The 17008-nt window shown below is 37.7% G+C and overlaps 2 protein-coding genes across 2 annotated transcripts; both read left to right on the plus strand.

Annotated features, from left to right (window-relative positions):
* The first annotated feature begins 89 nt into the window (after positions 1 to 89).
* On the plus strand, positions 90 to 11156 carry gpt2 (glutamic pyruvate transaminase (alanine aminotransferase) 2). Its single transcript, XM_006641378.3, has 11 exons — positions 90 to 755; positions 2875 to 2964; positions 4536 to 4644; positions 5001 to 5134; positions 5702 to 5945; positions 6495 to 6574; positions 6868 to 7004; positions 7231 to 7405; positions 7692 to 7847; positions 8119 to 8231; positions 8491 to 11156. Exons 1-11 carry the CDS (start codon positions 438 to 440, stop codon positions 8600 to 8602), a joined length of 1668 nt encoding a protein of 555 aa, XP_006641441.2. The 5' UTR covers positions 90 to 437; the 3' UTR covers positions 8603 to 11156.
* A 1909-nt stretch (positions 11157 to 13065) lies between these two features.
* On the plus strand, positions 13066 to 16869 carry cdca9 (cell division cycle associated 9). Its single transcript, XM_015368372.2, has 10 exons — positions 13066 to 13236; positions 13492 to 13623; positions 13740 to 13780; positions 14345 to 14393; positions 14525 to 14619; positions 14842 to 14906; positions 15226 to 15330; positions 15495 to 15582; positions 16187 to 16273; positions 16429 to 16869. The coding sequence occupies exons 1-10, from the start codon at positions 13116 to 13118 to the stop codon at positions 16474 to 16476; spliced, it is 831 nt and encodes a 276-aa protein (XP_015223858.1). The 5' UTR covers positions 13066 to 13115; the 3' UTR covers positions 16477 to 16869.
* Positions 16870 to 17008: the final 139 nt, after the last annotated feature.

A 17008-nucleotide genomic window follows, 5' to 3' on the forward strand; every position in this document is an offset into this window, starting at 1 on the left:
AAACACTTTTTGGTATGTCATATTGACACAGACCTGCCATGACTACAACACCCAGCATTCATTAGCTCACCCGTCTGCCATAATACATCCAGCCGCTTAAAAAACGAGCGAGTTTCAATCGCGTATTTGGATAGGGCTGCAGACATACTGTACCAAGTTGCTAGCGGGGCTGTTTGTGGATTAGGGCTCTAGTGCAAGAAAATGATATGATCTGATTAAACGTGTTAGGGTTGTGGCAACATTTGGTATACTAACGACCGGTTAAAACGAATGACTTGTGGCTTTTGAGACTTCATTTTGTTGTTTTTTTTTCAGCGTGTGCATTTATATGTACCAAGAAAACGTATCATTCTGCGAAGTTACCGGTTTCTTTTAAATATTTGCCGTTTGAAAAGTGGTACAGACGTTTTGGATTAATTTTCCAACCAAATAACAAAATGCATCGTTTTCAGGTCATGGCAAAAAGGTCTTTGATCGCAGGTGTTTTCGACCACTGCTCGTGTATTGTACGAATGAATGCTGTGAAAACACCTTGCAGTATACAGCCCTTGAAACTCAAAAGACACGTTACTGAGCTGCAAGGAGTTAGGAGGCTGAGCACGGCGGAGGCATCTGTAGCAGCCAGAGAAAATGGCAAAATTCGCGAGAAAACATTGACGATGGAGACTATGAACCCTCAGATAAAGACAGTGGAATATGCGGTGAGGGGACCTATTGTCATCAAAGCTGGGGAAATTGAAAGAGAGCTACAAGAGGTAAGTGGATTGTGCTTTCTGTAGTATATCCAACGTAACTGTTGCCCTCATTGTGTGGTTGGAAATAAACAATATTATAGCTACGTTAAATATATAGTTGTGCGCCGTGATGATTTAAAGGCTAATGAATTAAACGTTAAAATAAATTAAACTTAAATGACGTTTAGTAGTCACTGGTCTATGAATTAAAATAACTAAGGTGTGGTTTATCGTAACGCCGTTAAGTGAGACGGAAATGAAACTTTTATTTAATTATTTTCCTTAAGAGTGTATTTACCGGTATGTGGTTGCATCATCTCAGTGCCGAGACGACACACCCACCGCTCTGATTGGTGCAGTCGAAGGAGGTGTCTCCTCTGAAGCTGCCCACTGCCCTGTTTGGTGTTGATGACAGGCCGAATTTGACCGATTAATAAAGGCGCCCATAATCATGGATCGCCTTGTGAAGTCTAAATCTACCAAAACTACCTTCAGCGTGGCCCAGTTCTGGCACCTGCCAAGGCCCGCTTCGCTTAAAATACCGAAGCCTTTTCATCTTCAGATTGGACTGTACGTAAGCCGCTGGCAAGCGATGGTTCTGACCGTGGTGCCAAAAGGTTTCTGAAGTAATCCGATTTTGCTAATAAAAGCACGCAGTGTGCTTTTCATATCCATCCCCCAATATTGAGTAATAGATGCTTATAAACAGGCACGCGGTTTAGGTAGCGGAATAAGACAATATTAGTTTTAATGAAATATTCCGCTAGCATTTGCCACAAGGCAGTTTTATTGATTTGAAGGACGAAGAACCGCCTTTCATATTCATTACATTTTTATGGTCTACAACATGTAACACAACTGCAGGAGAACCTGCTTAATGAGGTGCTAGCTAACGAGCTAGAAGAGACTGATTACCGTCTTCTTGTGTGTGACCTTTCATATGTCCTAATTAGGCTTATTGAACAGTGAAATAGAAGGAAAAAGGCTTTCGATGAGCCTCTTTCATTAATTTGCTAGTTATGCGTGATTAAATAGTTTAGCACTCTAGTGAACAAGACACAATGTCTCTGTCATTCACCTAAACTGAAAAGCGTGAAGCGAGTGTATTTTGGAAGGGAATGTATTTGAAGACGATTGTGCTGACTTGATCCAGCGAGATGTCAAGTTTGGATTAGCCTGCGGTGGAATTTACCCGGGAAGATACCCAAGCTCTCTGAAATATGCTCTTGTCCTCACATCACTACTTTAATATGGAGGGAAAAAAACATTTCCCTCCCCTTGAGTCTGATTTTTTACACATATGGGGTTCAATAGAATTGATTTGGGCATGGTTAGAGAACAAGGAACTGTATTTCCTAATCATCGATTTTGATGTATGAAGCAGTTTTGTTTTGTAGTGTGTTACCTTACTATGGTGTAATGTTGACCAGTAACAGTAAACCAAGATGGCCTTGATTGGGTTTTCTTCATTCATTTATGATTTGTGCTAGTATCCTAATGCACTTTTCTTGAGTATGCTAACAAAGCCTGGATCCCATAAAATGGCACCAAAATATAACATTCATATAACAAAGTAACAAGTCATAAGTTTATTCCATGCTGAAAATAGAAGAAAGAAAACACAACGTTCTTCAGGTGTCAGCCTTCTTTAGCCTACCTGAACTATATAACAAAGTATACTTTTTCTACCATTAAAATTAGTTTAGTTAGCTTTAATACTGTACTTCTCAGTGAATGCTTTTGTATATGAGCATGTAAACCTATATCATATCAGTTTTTACTTTTTCATAATAGATTTTGTAAACCCTGACATTGATTGTGACATGTACATCTAGCTTGTGATCCGTAAGATGTTTTTCCTTTCCTTCCACAAGGATGAATTACTTTAACATGCATTTTGTAAAATAACATTTTCATTCTAAAAAGAAAATATGAAGTGGTCTAGTACAGCTCATGCCAAATGAGGCAGTTAGCATTTCAAAGGGGAAGCTAAAAATAATTTAACATTTGAGTTCCCTGCTTGGCAGGATCCTTGTTAACCTAGGATTTAAATTTTGCACTGAAGAAGCTGAGCAGAGCAGCAAGGGTTTAAATATCTGATCCTTGTAAAACCTTTTTCAAATGAGAAATTCTCTTACAGGGTGTGAAGAAGCCTTTTACAGAAGTAATCAAAGCTAATATTGGTGATGCCCATGCCATGGGACAGAAACCTATAACATTCCTACGCCAGGTAAGAATTATATGTAGTCTCTGAAGCATGTAGATTTTAAAGAAAACTTCTATTTATCAAGGGTACTTCTCACAGAGTTTACAAAAGTCTAAGATGCACAGTAACCCTATCAAAAGCAGTCACAAGCCAATCCAGCACTAATCATTTGTACCCATTCAGCAGCTCTCTTCAGCATGTAGTGATGTAGTCCCTTTCTGGAATTAATTGGCTATTTTTAGCAGATGTTCCATCTTCATATGTATTAATGACTTGGATTATTTTTCATTCTGGCTTGTGTTGTTAGATTAAAAAATACTGACACAAACAAAACAGGATATTGGGTGGAAAGAAAGAGTGCAGCAAAGATCAAATGAAAATGTTTTTAGCCAGTGAATATTGAGTGTGTCATGTCCGAGAACTAGGTTTTGACGGTACAAAAATTCAGTGTATTTTTTTCTGTTTTGCTTTGAAAAAAGTTTCAAAATTGTCCCTGACTTTAATAAACCTAGCCTTTTTTAGTCAAGATACTTCTATTTCTAAAGGCATCCCCTATAATATGAAATTGCAACTTGAGCCTTTGTCTTTTGCCTTTAAACATAATTAGTTATACATTTCATTCACTGTGCTGAAATTCCAGATTTGGAGGAAAGCCATTTTTTTAAAGCCTCTTTTCAAATTCTGCCCGTCGGCATAAAGCTACGGAATAAGACTATTGGATGAAATTTCCAGGATGAAATGAGAGATCCCTGGGATGGGTCTGCTCATTGTGAGGGGATGTGTGATTGTTTAATTCTTGCCATTGAATGATGGGAATGTCAGGTTACCATGGAGTTTCCAACACAATGGTGTCCTGTGCTTTAGCAGTAGAACAAAAGCCTCATGTAATGTACTGTATTCAGGTCAGCCTCAGAATGGGGTTCTTTATAAATAGCTTCCAGAGAATATCACAATGAAGTAACCTGGAACTTGGAAGTGCAGTGAAATAAATATTGTTCCAGTTAAGGCAGTCATATTATGATGATATTCATACAGATGTTAGTAATGTACACCGTATTATGTTTCTGATCTTTCTGAAGATATTTTGCTTCAGTGTCTGGTCTCTTCTTTCTGTCCTTTAGCAGTAGGCAAACAGCAATGGTGCTGTTGTGTTGTTGCAAAGAGCACAAAGCATTAATTTAATGCTGCAGTAGGTGTTCCTGCTGCCTCACCACAGAGCAGAGCCTTGATTTCAGTCCAGGCTCCCTCCCCCAGCACTCCCCTGCCAGCTCCCAACTCGGGGCTAATACAGAACACCAGTAAGAATATCCAGGGCTGTTTTGTTGTGAGTGAAAAGCTTTTAAAATAGCTATATTGTCTTTTTTTGTACATCATTTTACCCTAGTCTTTTCATTTACTTCTAATGGAAATACCTTTTTTATTACAGATGGTATCCTTTTGAGAAGTTAGCCTAATAAAAGGCTTTCATGAGTGCTTCAAAGAATCATACAGGCAGCTAGCCATCTAAAATTAGATGGGCAGCACAGTATAATTATTCTTTCTGTTTCAGAGGATAACGGTACTTGAATGATGCAATGTCCCTTATTTCTGTTCAGATCGTTGCTCTGTGCACATGCCCAGAGCTGCTAGACAGCCCTGCTTTCCCAGAAGATGCCAAGAAAAGAGCTCGTCGCATTCTCCAGAGCTGCGGGGGAAACAGCTTAGGTGTTTGTTCATGTCTTATCCATTTCTAGAGCTGTAAATTAATACACATCCAAAACAGTTTTGTTGCCGATATCTAAACAAGTTCTGGATTAAGTAAAACCATGTCTTCTTGCTTTTGAGTTACCCCCATTCTCCCCTGTTTTGCACGTGTTTATGGAGAAGCTAGAATTCTCAGGAAGATGAGAGGTTTTGCAAGTAACTGCAAAAAGTCCACTTATGTATCATGAGAAAAAGTAACAGAATACCTTTAGATAACATACATTAGAAGTAGTTTTTGGTTTTGTAAGATTGAGGTTTGTTTCCCAGAGATGTGTAGTGCTGAGAGAACATTTTTTTTAATAGATGGTTTGTTTCAGGGTCATACAGTGCAAGTCAGGGTCTAGACTGTATCCGAGAGAATATTGCACTGTATATGGAGCAGAGAGACCGAGGTGTTCCCGCCAACCCTGACAATATTTACCTCACCACTGGCGCCAGTGATGGCATTGTGGTAGGTCTTTTTCATTGTTGTGTGAGTCGCCTTTATAATGAAGTGTTCCAATATGAAAGGGTGATTTATAGTGTGTAATGCAATAACGTTAAGCTACATTGATCTAATGTTAGGCTCTTACATTGATCATGTGCTTGATTATTAGTTGAATTATTTAGTAGCCAGTAAGTCTGGAAAGATTCGAGAAAAAACATACAATTATCACATGCAATATGACATTTAAATACTATTTGCATTGTTTCCTTTCTATATTAAATATAATTTCACTTATAGTTTTAATTACACTTCTGTTTTTCTTCCTATTACTGTATGTATCTGGAACAAACAGTCTTTTTATACATTACACACTTTGAAATATTTAAATATCCAAAATCCGGTGGTAATTTATTGTTATGGGTTTTTCTCGGGCTTTGTATGAAAAATCCTAGTTCTAAAGTTGTATTGGTCAGGGAATGTTTCTAATGTGTTCAAAGGAGATAAAAGCTATACATAATGTGTAACGTTTTGTGTTTAAATAACCGAACTGCAGCCTCTTATATGTTCTTTACTTATTTGGATTTATTGTAGAGCATTTTGAAGCTGTTGGTTGCCGGAGAAGGGCTCTCTCGCACTGGGGTGATGATTCCAATTCCACAGTATCCTCTTTACTCCGCCGCCATTTCTGAGCTGGGGGCAGTGCAAGTGAACTATTACCTGGATGAAGAGCACTGCTGGGCCCTGGATGTGAATGAGCTTCACAAAGCTTTAAGCGCGGCTAGAAAGTATTGCAATCCTAAAGTGCTTTGCATTATAAATCCAGGAAACCCGACAGGTGTGTGCTTTTAATTGCTTTAAACGAGGTCTTCCTCTCCCGCTTTATCAGTGACTGAGAGTGATAGAATGCCTTCATTTTTTTTTTGGCCATCTTTGAAAATGGTCATAATGAGTATTTGGTATGAAATTCCAGAGGGAGTGGCGTCTCCTAGTTTCGTGTTCCCACCTGGCTAGTTAATGGAACAGTTCTTAGACATAAACAGGACTTTTTTAAAGATCTTTTATAGCCGATTTCTCAAAGCATTCATTTTATTCAGGATACTGTACAGTTGTCTACAAAAACGCCTTGAAGCCTGATTAGAAGTATGATAATTCGACACTTCCCTAAAATAATTAGGTCATTGTATGTAATTGAGCTCAGGTGCAACAAAAAACAGAAGATACCAGGCTCTTCAGGGTGAATGTTTAATGTGTAATGTTGTCCATTTATACCTTTGTAAAACTGTGTATTTTTCACTTCACTTCTTTCTCCTTGCTTACTGCATTTTGTTCCCATCGGCAGTACTTTTCTGATTAATATAACCTATTGTTCTGTTGATTTTTCTAGGTCAAGTTCAAAGCAAGAAGTGCATTGAGGACGTTATTCATTTTGCTTACGAGGAGAAACTTTTCATACTGTCAGATGAGGTAACTGACCATCACATTAGAATGATCTAGTAAATACAAGAATAGGGTGTGTAGAGGGTCCAGTCTAATCTTTCTCTTATAGTTGAAGCCAAGGCATCTCAAATGAGAATAAAAACATAAAGACCCCAGTCACAGAAGGAATGTGGTCACATGACATGCTTCTGTCATGTCTCCACATGAAATTCAAGAGTCCTAATACTAACAGGTGCTGTTAGATTTCAAAAGGGACACATGCTTCAGCCGTCTTTATTTTTACAGATATTTAAAAATTCCTTTCATGCTTGAATTGACAGGTTTATCAGGACAATATCTATTCTCCAGAGTGCCAGTTCCATTCCTTTAAGAAGGTCCTGTATGAGATGGGGCCAGAATACTTCAACACAGTTGAATTGGCTTCTTTCCACTCCACCTCAAAAGGTTATATGGGCGAGTGAGTATTTGCATTCCTACTCTTTCCTTGTGTCAGCATTTCCTATGTAAGCAAGCAGAGATTCTGTACTCATGACATTTAAAAGGGATCATGTTTCATGCAAAACATCTGCAGAAAACCACAGCTTTCCTAAATCTAGGTGATGCTGGGGCCAAAGACTTGACAACCACAAAATGACCACATCGGTTTGTTTTTAACAGTCGCGTTCTTTCTCCCTGTTTCCCAGGTGTGGCTTCAGGGGAGGTTACATGGAGGTGATTAATCTGGACCCTGAGGTGAAAGCCCAGATGGTCAAACTGCTTTCAGTCCGCCTCTGTCCTCCAGTGTCTGGCCAGGCAGCCATGGACGTCATCGTTAACCCCCCACGACCTGGTGAACCTTCGTTTGAGCAGTTTATCCAGGTCAGCCTTGAAAGCATCATATTCTTTTGGGGGCTGCAGAGAGAAGCAGAATTGCGTTGAATGACGATTATTGTGACAACACTGAGTTCTGATTCAAAACGTTTCGAGCAGCAACAAAACATTTCAACTAAATACTTCAATGTACCAAATATAGCAGTCATCTGCCTTAAATTTTATCTGTCTTAAAATTCTGACTCGTATTTCTTTTAATAATAACCACAGCTGTAACCGTGACAAGTGATGCACAGCTAAAATTTATGTGGGTGATTTGCTTTTGATTGTTCAGGAGAAAAACGCAGTGCTGAATACTCTTGCTGAGAAGGCAAAGTTGACGGAGAAGATCCTGAACACACTTCCTGGGATCAAGTGTAACCCTCTGCAGGGAGCCATGTATGCTTTTCCCAGGATCTTCATTCCTCCCAGAGCAGTGGAAGAGGCCAAGGTTTGCTGTGCCTTCTAAATCTCCCCTTTGCACATGACAGAAAAATTCACTTCAGCAGTCTGAAAAATGAGTCAAAGGAAAGGGAGTAAGATCAGTGTAATCTTGGCTGCCGCGCCATGTTTTTGATGCATTATCCCTCAAAGTGAATGCTGCAGTGTTTTTGTGTCGAGTGTATAGCTTCTAAATCTGTTCTGGTTTAGAATTTTGAAGAATGCTGAAGTGTTTGGATGTTATTAATGCAATGCCAATTAAATCCCACTGTGTCTTGCAGGCATTAGGTATGCCCCCAGACATGCTGTACTGTCTAAAGCTACTTGAGGAGACTGGTATATGTATTGTGCCTGGCAGTGGCTTTGGACAAAAGGAAGGAACCTACCATTTCAGGTAATTGTGTAGGTGATTGAGGCTTGTCCTCACAATATAACTGGCTTTTTGTTCACTATGTACAATAAGTATTATTCATTCTGTTAAAATATAAACAGATATTGTAAATATTTGTTTCCACATCTCAGTGTTTTTAAAAGATTTCCATTGCTTTAAAGAAGAAAACATTCAAAGTGTTTTATATTATGGTATGAGTACTCAAACATTCAGAATTTAATGCAGCTTCAGAACTTATGCTTTGCGTTTCATTTCTCCCCAGAATGACAATCTTGCCACCAACTGAAAAGCTTAAATTGCTACTTGAGAAAGTCCGAGATTTCCACATAAAATTTCTACAGGAGTATTCGACCCTGGACAGCACTCCAAGATGAACTGTCACAGGAGAAGAGAGCTGCTTTAGTATTAATTATCTGAATAGTCCAAGTCTGAGAACACTAAGACTACTAACAATAGAAAAACATTTTAATAGACTCCATGTTAAACGTTTTTTTCCCTTACGCTCCAAAGAATGCCTGACATACTGTAATATTGAAGGACATCTGTGCCTTGGTCAGACATTGGAGTGTGCTGTAAGTGGATGATAAGGTAAGTGGATTTAAGGAAAAGCATACATTTAATAGTTCGAATTGTCCAAATACTAACACTACATTTTAACTCTTATCACCTGCGCTTGATTGAGCTGTATGTTAAAACATCTAAGGAAAATTACACAAATAATTTCTCTAACTTGGTTCCACATTTTTAATCACTCTGAAGATATTTTTTAATCTGTTATCTGTTAATTTGTTTGTTGCACTGCCTCAGACTCCTAAAATATGAATCAACGTTTACCAAACGAAGTACTGTCAGTAGTTTTTATTTTATTTTACTGGATCTATTTATAAAAATATTTTTATAGAGTTTAAAAAGTGCTGTACCTCTCAGAATGGTGCCAAAACCTTTTCTAAAACCTTACAATGTACAGTACATTCTGATACAGCGAGCATCAGCTACAACTTTTAAATAAATTGAACAAATATTGAATGTTAATGAAAACTTACAGTCTTAAAATATAAACGATAATCTTTACCGGAATAGTCATTTATATTTTAATATTTGTTTACGATATTTGAATCGCTTCTTTTTTTAGCATGCCTATTAAAAGTGCTTTATATGAAATTCTTGAGGCATGTAAAACTTCTTTACTGCATACCAAGATATCCAAAGTTTTCAGCTACGATCCAATTTATTCTTTCATGAAGTCAGATGTGTTATAAAGGATAGGTATGACTACAGAAATGTGTACATATACAGAGAGGCATTAAAAACGCAAATAAGTACTGGAAACAACAGAATTTGTTGAGTTTTAGTAGTTTTTGGTTTACAAAACTGCTGAAAAATTCTGAGTGTGAACGATTGCCCCTCAATTTATAATTGTTTTTTTTTTCTGTTTTGCATGCATGACATAAATACATTAACTGTGAAAGGTTTTTCAGGGGACTATAGTCCTTTTTAATGTTTATGACTGGAAAAAGCTTGCAAATGGATGCAAAAATGCATTTGCAAATTTGTACTTGATTTCAAACGTGTACATAAAAATTCTGCACGTGGAAAAGGATATAAAAAGTCTTCTGTAACAGTATGTTTGTCTATTCCTGTTAATATGTTCTTTAAAAGCAGTCTTCCCAACCACAAAGCCCCATTCTCCCTAGTTACTAATGCTGCAGACAGCATAATTAAAAGGTACATTCTTTTAAATATAGGTTTAATGTAATGAAATGCTTGCACAGTCATGACTGCACACCTGGATATGAGAAGAAATGGTTTAAAATCCAAATATCTCACCTTTAGGATGTGTACAGATAAGGCAATTGTAAAGTACTCTTCACTCTGTTCTCACACACCATTTTTATAAAAAGAATGCTGGTCAGGACATAGTGGTAGGATACAATTTCCTGAACTGCTTTTTGTAAATTTATAGAGCAATGTTTACAAGAACTAATAAGCTAAGATGTGCTTCAAATTGACTCAAAGGTTTTCAAAGAACCAATTGTGTTTTATCCTGGTTTTCTACATAAAACATTGTACAGTCATACAATGTTTTATGGACCTGACACAAATGAAAGGCAATTCAATGCAAAGAAATCGGGATTTGCTACAATGATTGCCCCGTTCCATTCAATGTCAGGAATTCTGTATTTCTTCCTGTTATTCAGTGTATTCTGAAAAACTAAGGTGCCTTTATGTTCAGTGTAGAAGCATTATATTGATTGGTTGAGACATAGAGCATTCATTTTGGTTCTTTTAATTCACATCAATTGTTACTGCAAAGGCTACAGATAGTTACTCTAGGATAAAAGTAATATTTTTACAACTTTATCTGTAAACCACTCACTACTTTTCTACATTGTCGCAATTTGTTATGGAGGAGTGGCAGTCTGAGGTTGTGTTCTTGAACAGGAAAATTAAAAGTAAAACTTATCACATATCAGAAAATGGACAACATTAGATATTTGGATAACTGTGGATTAAATTGAACAAAAACCTACAGAAAAACGATGAATAAAAACTTAATTTCCTAGGGCTTAGAAAAATCAGCAGGCAAATGTCTTAGATTAGTATGCCCTGATACTATTTCCTTGTTCATGGGTTGCTTTTTTAGATTGACTGTTATACTGCTGGAGAAGCTTAACCTTGCTTTCTGTTTATGTATTTGTCTGTACATGTTTAGATAATTGTATCTTAAAATTATTTTTTTTTTACTTAATATTTGTAATGGGGTTTTTGCATTGCTTCTATCAGTTGTTTTGTAAAATAAAGTTTTTGCTGATCATTTGCTTTCTAAATCATTCTGAAATGTTGTTCTTTTTTCCTTTGAACTCTGTTTACTCCTCGGACTGTTGAGTAAAAACAATGAAGATTTATTAAACAAAACTGTTGTCCATTTTTTGTGTTGTGACTCATTCAGTATAAGCTCCCATAGGAAAAAGCCTCTCTAGTCCTGGCTGGAGACACTTGGTATTGAACACACCTGGTGTAACCCTGGCATCTCCGTTCCATGCCATACTGGACATTGACCCTTCCAATGATTTTAATGATTGACTGTAATTTCTTAATTTATCCAGATGTGAAGATCACTTAGATAATTAAGGAGTAGCTGGAGTAAACCCTCTTTCTCACTACACAGATGACTGAATCAGCTGTCTTATTGAATTGATATCGTACATAAAACCTACCTCCTAAATTGATTGATACCATTTTCTTTAATTTCCTCCCATTTCTTCATTTAGTGCCACTTAATACCATAAATAGCTCTCTCCTCTTGGTTTTACTTCTGAGGCTGTGTTGTTTTATATGGCATTTCACAAGGTTCAGTACTGGGATTTCAGCTATTCAGCGTTTGTTTCCCCTTAGTCGAATATTAAAATATTAAAAATATAAAATATAAAAAATATTTAAATTACTTCATTCATGTGTCAGTATTTTCAAATTGTACTGAATAATTTTCATTATAAGAAGACAATTTGTTGCACATATTAATTAAAACCGACACTGTAACTGTCAATTGACACAGTTCCTGAATTTGAGTTCAAAATGAAGATTTTGGGGATGATCTTCAGTTCTGTATTAATGTTTGATGCTCATTTGCAGAATATTGCCCCACTACATGCCATGTTGTGACTTTAGTGGAACACTGATCTATGCCTTTGCTTTTTCAGGACTGATTATGGTAATGCCTTAGTCTCAGGAATCTCTAAAATTCCACATAAATTACAGTATCTTCAGAATTCAGCAGCTGGGATCCTGACAATGTCACACACAGATGTTAATGTACTTGATAACATCAGCATCTGGCTGTTGTGCTATCTGTGTACTCAAACTGAATGTGACCTTCACACTGCTGATTCTGCTTTACAGTATGTTCCCACTCCTAGGAAACGTAGGAGGCAAGTCTTTTTGTTGATGTACCCCAACAGAGCACCATCCCAAAAGATACAGTATCAGGCTGTAAGTGCATTATGTGCTCAAGTCTAACCGGAAAAGGTTTATTTTTCAAAAAGGTTGCATACAACTGTTTTGTCATTTATGTCTGCTTTTTCTTGGCATTGCATTTCGAGGTATTGTAAAAAACGTTTTGTTGCTTTTAAAGGTGATGTACAGAAAATAGCATTATTATTATTTCTTCACTACTTTACTAGTTGTGTTTCTTTTTATTCTGCGCAGTATTGGATCTGTTACAGAGATTACTGGGAGATTGTGCTAACTTTTCTGTTGTTCCAGGAGTGTGGAATGATCTCCCAGCTCAGGTTAGTAGTATATTCTGTCCAATTTACCGCTTTGTATCGCAAAGACATTCGATGTGAGATATCAGAAAACGAGTTATACAGTGTTTCTGGCAGCAGGATTTTCGAGATATATTTTGAAGAAATTGGTCAGAACTACTGTTTTTTTTTTGTTCTCATTTTCCCACCCAATCAAGGCAAAACACTTTTTGTTAATATTAAATGTTTTTTTAATCGAATTCCTAATTACGTAGGACACTTTATGTTGCATGTTCTGTTTGGTTAAGCCTTTACGAAATGCAGTACCTTGACCCCCTCTTCTGGGAAAAAAATGAAAATGCTTTACTATATCAAATAATTAGCTAGCAATATATTTCACTTAACGTCACTACTTGAATTCCTGCAGTAAAATATATTGATTGGTTCTGCTTCCTAGACGTTACTTAGCCAAAGGCAAAATCATACCCACTCACGCCCGTAATCATCGACTCAAATCAAAACAATTGACAAAGCGAGTTTGACCATTAACGATTTCACGTGTAGCCTACCGGTTTAAGGTATAAGATAGGACAATGTTGTAAGGAGAACTTAGAGGTATACTAAATTATTGAGAGACGAAGTTATGGCCCCTAGGAAATGGAAAAAAAACTTTTCAGCAGCTGAAGTTGAAGGCGTTAGCCAATTGAACAACGAGCAAAGGGAACAGAAAACTAAACTATTCATGCAGCAATTCCAGAAAGAAGGTAGGAGCACGGAATTGCGCTGTCGTTCTTTACAAAGTTTCCAAAATGTTACACCAGTATCTCTCAAATCAGTTCTTATGCTCATGTAACGATTTAAGAACGCATTCTCAGCGTAGGACTGCTTTAACTTTCAAAATTGCAACTTTTTTGGCCCCTTGAAGTGAAATCGTGTTGAAAGACGCACCTCTTCTCTAAGCCATTCTCCATCCACATGCGAAGTGATCTAAAAGCCCTTCGTGACTCTTTCCTCACCAGCACAGGAAAGAACAAAAGAAATGGAAGAAAAATTAGAGCAGACTGTGGCGACGGTGGAAAAAGCTTTCAAAGTACAAATATTGAAAATGCCCCCGTCACTGCAGCGCAAAAGCGTGAAGGAACTGACGAGTGGTAAGGGAAAACAATTGAAGAAAATGAACATTTTTCTTGGTGGCATTATGAAATCGGAACAGTGTTGAGCCTTTTGTTTATCCTATGTCTGAAATTCATGTATTTATTCGCTGCAGAAGACGAATCCCAAGCTGGGGAAGTTACAATTGCAATGCAGGTAAATGTTTTACGTTGCACTTGTGCCTGGACTTGAGAGGGGGAAAATAAACATTTACTTACTGGCAAGCTGTAGCTGCGTATAATAGTGCCCCCATCTCAGCCCTCCAATTTTTCTTGCATTATGTTCTTACACTGTGAAATATTGTGCTTTACAAAGGAATTGTAAAGATCACTGCCCCCTATTTGTCTAGGAGAAAGGAGATTTATTAGTGTTCGTAAGTCAGTGGCTGAGCTTTGTAGCACTGAATTATTTCTGAAGGATCCCTGATATTTAAAAGAACAGTCTTTTAACCAATCAAGTGACGCCTTTATGCCTACGGTTATATACAAGTAACTATAGCAGCAGCAGCAGCAGCATACATCGAGGCGGTTATTGCCAAGCAAGCATGAAACAAAACCACTATGAAGTGCTAGTTCTTGCAATGCATAAACGTCCACTCACGAAGAATTATGCTGTATAAATAGCAAATATACATTCATTAAATCATATTAGCTGTATGTTAAAGGAAAATGCTGCCACCTCTTGTCAAGAAAGGATAACCGCATTGGATATTCATTTTAGGCAGACTCTTCAGTGATTGAACCGGTGAAAAAGAAAATCGGTAAAAAAGGTAACGCCCTTTTAAAGACACTAAGACTGCTTGCCTATCTGTGAGCAATTCTCTTATGGCGCTTCAGTGTTGGCGGTGTGATTTAAGTACAGAATCTTCAATAATTTAACTTTTTTTTTTTTTTTTTTTAGCCCAGATTGCTAATAAATCTGAAGCCTCTCGCCCAAAACAACTGAGGAGAATACTATCGGTGCAAAGCAACAAGACTGTAGAGACGGTAGGAAAGGTAAACTATGCAGTGACTGGCCTTTCCGAGTAGGGTATAGTTAATATTGGCAAAATTCTCTTAACCCCTAACCCGCAGAAATTTAAGATGTTAATTAATACTATAAGTACAAAACTTCTTGTATCTTTTTTTTGCAATATAGACTCGTATAAGGTTTCAATGTCTTAAAAACCTGATTAACGTTATTTCCCCAAGACTGCTTTTCAGTGTTTGTGTTTACAGACGGTGACAAAATCCCGATCTTTGGATTTCTCAAATTCGACTTGTGCGAGACCAACACCTCCCAGGTAAAAATTTAGAGAAGGCTATTTGATACCATACTATTTTTGAGGGGTGGAGGGAGTGTAGGAATAATCTTATGCCTTTTTATTTCTGTACAAGTTTGAAGCTCTTCAAATATTTTAACTAGAATTGCTTTGCAATTCGCTTTCCCAGCTAATGCTGAATAACCAACTCTTGGTTATGCCAAATGCCAGGACACTATACAGAGCTGCCCACACATAATGTATGGGATCTACCTCCAGAAAGTACTATTTAAGGCCATTATTCGAGCTTGCAGGAAAAGTTGCTTTGTCAGTCCCTTTTCTGAAGGCATGTCTTTTCCAGGGCTAGTCCAGCTGCTCCAGCCTCCACTCTGAGAACAAGAAGGACTCATAGTCGGATTGCTAAAGCCACAAACTTGACTGCATTGCCCAGTGAAAGTCTGCTGAGGTTCCCCCCCCTTTTCTTTTCAAATTGCTTCTTAAATCTGGTTGTACATTTTTTTTTTTTCCTTACTTAATGTGCACTTTTGTACTGTCCTTTTTAAGCTCCTGCAGCCTGTGGCTGATCCGTTACGCGTGTTGACTTTGTATGCATGTTTTCCTTTCTAACAGAACCACCAGGCTGGCGAGTGATGGGGAGATAGTTGGTAACTCCCAGTTAGGAATTGCCATTGCCACTATTTCTACTTCTCATGGACGGGTAAAACCACAATCGCATAAGTCTCATTGAGATCTCATGATGTGTCCCATAAGTCCCACTAAGCCCCAAGCCCTTCCTCCAGGATCACAGTTTTGTGACGTGGCGCAGATGTTGTGCCATTATAAAAAGGGTATTGGGACACCCTTGAATATTTTCTTCCTCATGGCAACTTCACTTGGCTTTGAGAGGTTAGAATATGGTTAGCAAGGGGTTTTGGGTAGTACCCTTCAGTGAAGTCTGGTCTAATGTGGACATGCGAGAAGGGCTCACTGAGGGAACTTATGAACACCCTTGTGAAACGCAGACTAGAAATGGGGGGGGGGGGGGGGGAGTCCTTTCAGACCCTCACAGGAACATGCATATGAAGGCCATGAGACCGCAAGTGTGAATATTGGAATGAGACCTTGGAGACCCAAACCTTTCCGTGTAGGGAGAATTGTAACCCTTCAGTTATAAGTCAAAACTTGTACTGAAACGTGTACGTATTCTTGTTTTTTTTAGCTTGATGTTCATGCTAGCCCTCTAAATGCTTCATTCATGTCCACCTTTAGAAGGGCTTGCATTAAAACTCATTCTTTCTTCCTTGACTGCGTTCTTCTGTGAGACCTTCACCTTGTCTGATGAGGGAAAAGATGAAATTGACCTGGAGATGCTTGATGACACTGCCTTAACGCAGATGCAGAAATTAATGGTAAGTGCTGTTTACACTTTGGGATTCCAACAAATAGCATAACATGGGAGACCAACATTATTTTACAGAGAAAAGTTATGTAGTTCACATTTACGATTTTCTCAGACTAATAGGAACAAGTATAAGCATTCTGATGTAACTTTTCTTTCTCCCAGAGTTTGATGGATTACCTGTGCAGTAAAGCCAAAGTGAATTCAAGTTGAGGTGCTACCAGGAAAAAAAAACAACTTAATGCTGTGATTTTTAAAGCCCATTTGACAGACTTTAAGCGTTTCTTAGGATGGGGGAAAAACTTCTTTATTGAAAGTTTTATCTTCAGATGAATGTTATGTAATGGTCTATTTAAATAAAAGTATGTTTTCTAATGTATAAATTGACTTGTATTTGTAATCCATTACTGTGCTGATTTGATGCCCTCTGCTTTAAATGTGGCAGAAAAGCCCTTGCCTTCCAGAGTGATGTGCTAGCTTATTTGTATATTAAGAGACCTTTAAACAAAATGGAATCAAGTTATGACCATTAAAAATGCCTTTTGATTTTGACTGGGAGTACCTGTAGACTACAGATTTTGTGGATAAAAGGTGACTTGTTTTGAATGAATGGAATACTTGAGTTTCAATTTTGATATGATCTCAGGAGGCCAGGTGAAAAAGCTTTAAGGCTCTAGAAACCCTAGATGAAATGCTGGCGGTTTGCATCTCATTTATCCCTTCTTAATTTTAGAATTCCTAGCTT

The sequence above is a fragment of the Lepisosteus oculatus genome, chromosome 20 (assembly GCF_040954835.1).
Source record: "Lepisosteus oculatus isolate fLepOcu1 chromosome 20, fLepOcu1.hap2, whole genome shotgun sequence".
NCBI lineage: Eukaryota > Metazoa > Chordata > Actinopteri > Semionotiformes > Lepisosteidae > Lepisosteus > Lepisosteus oculatus.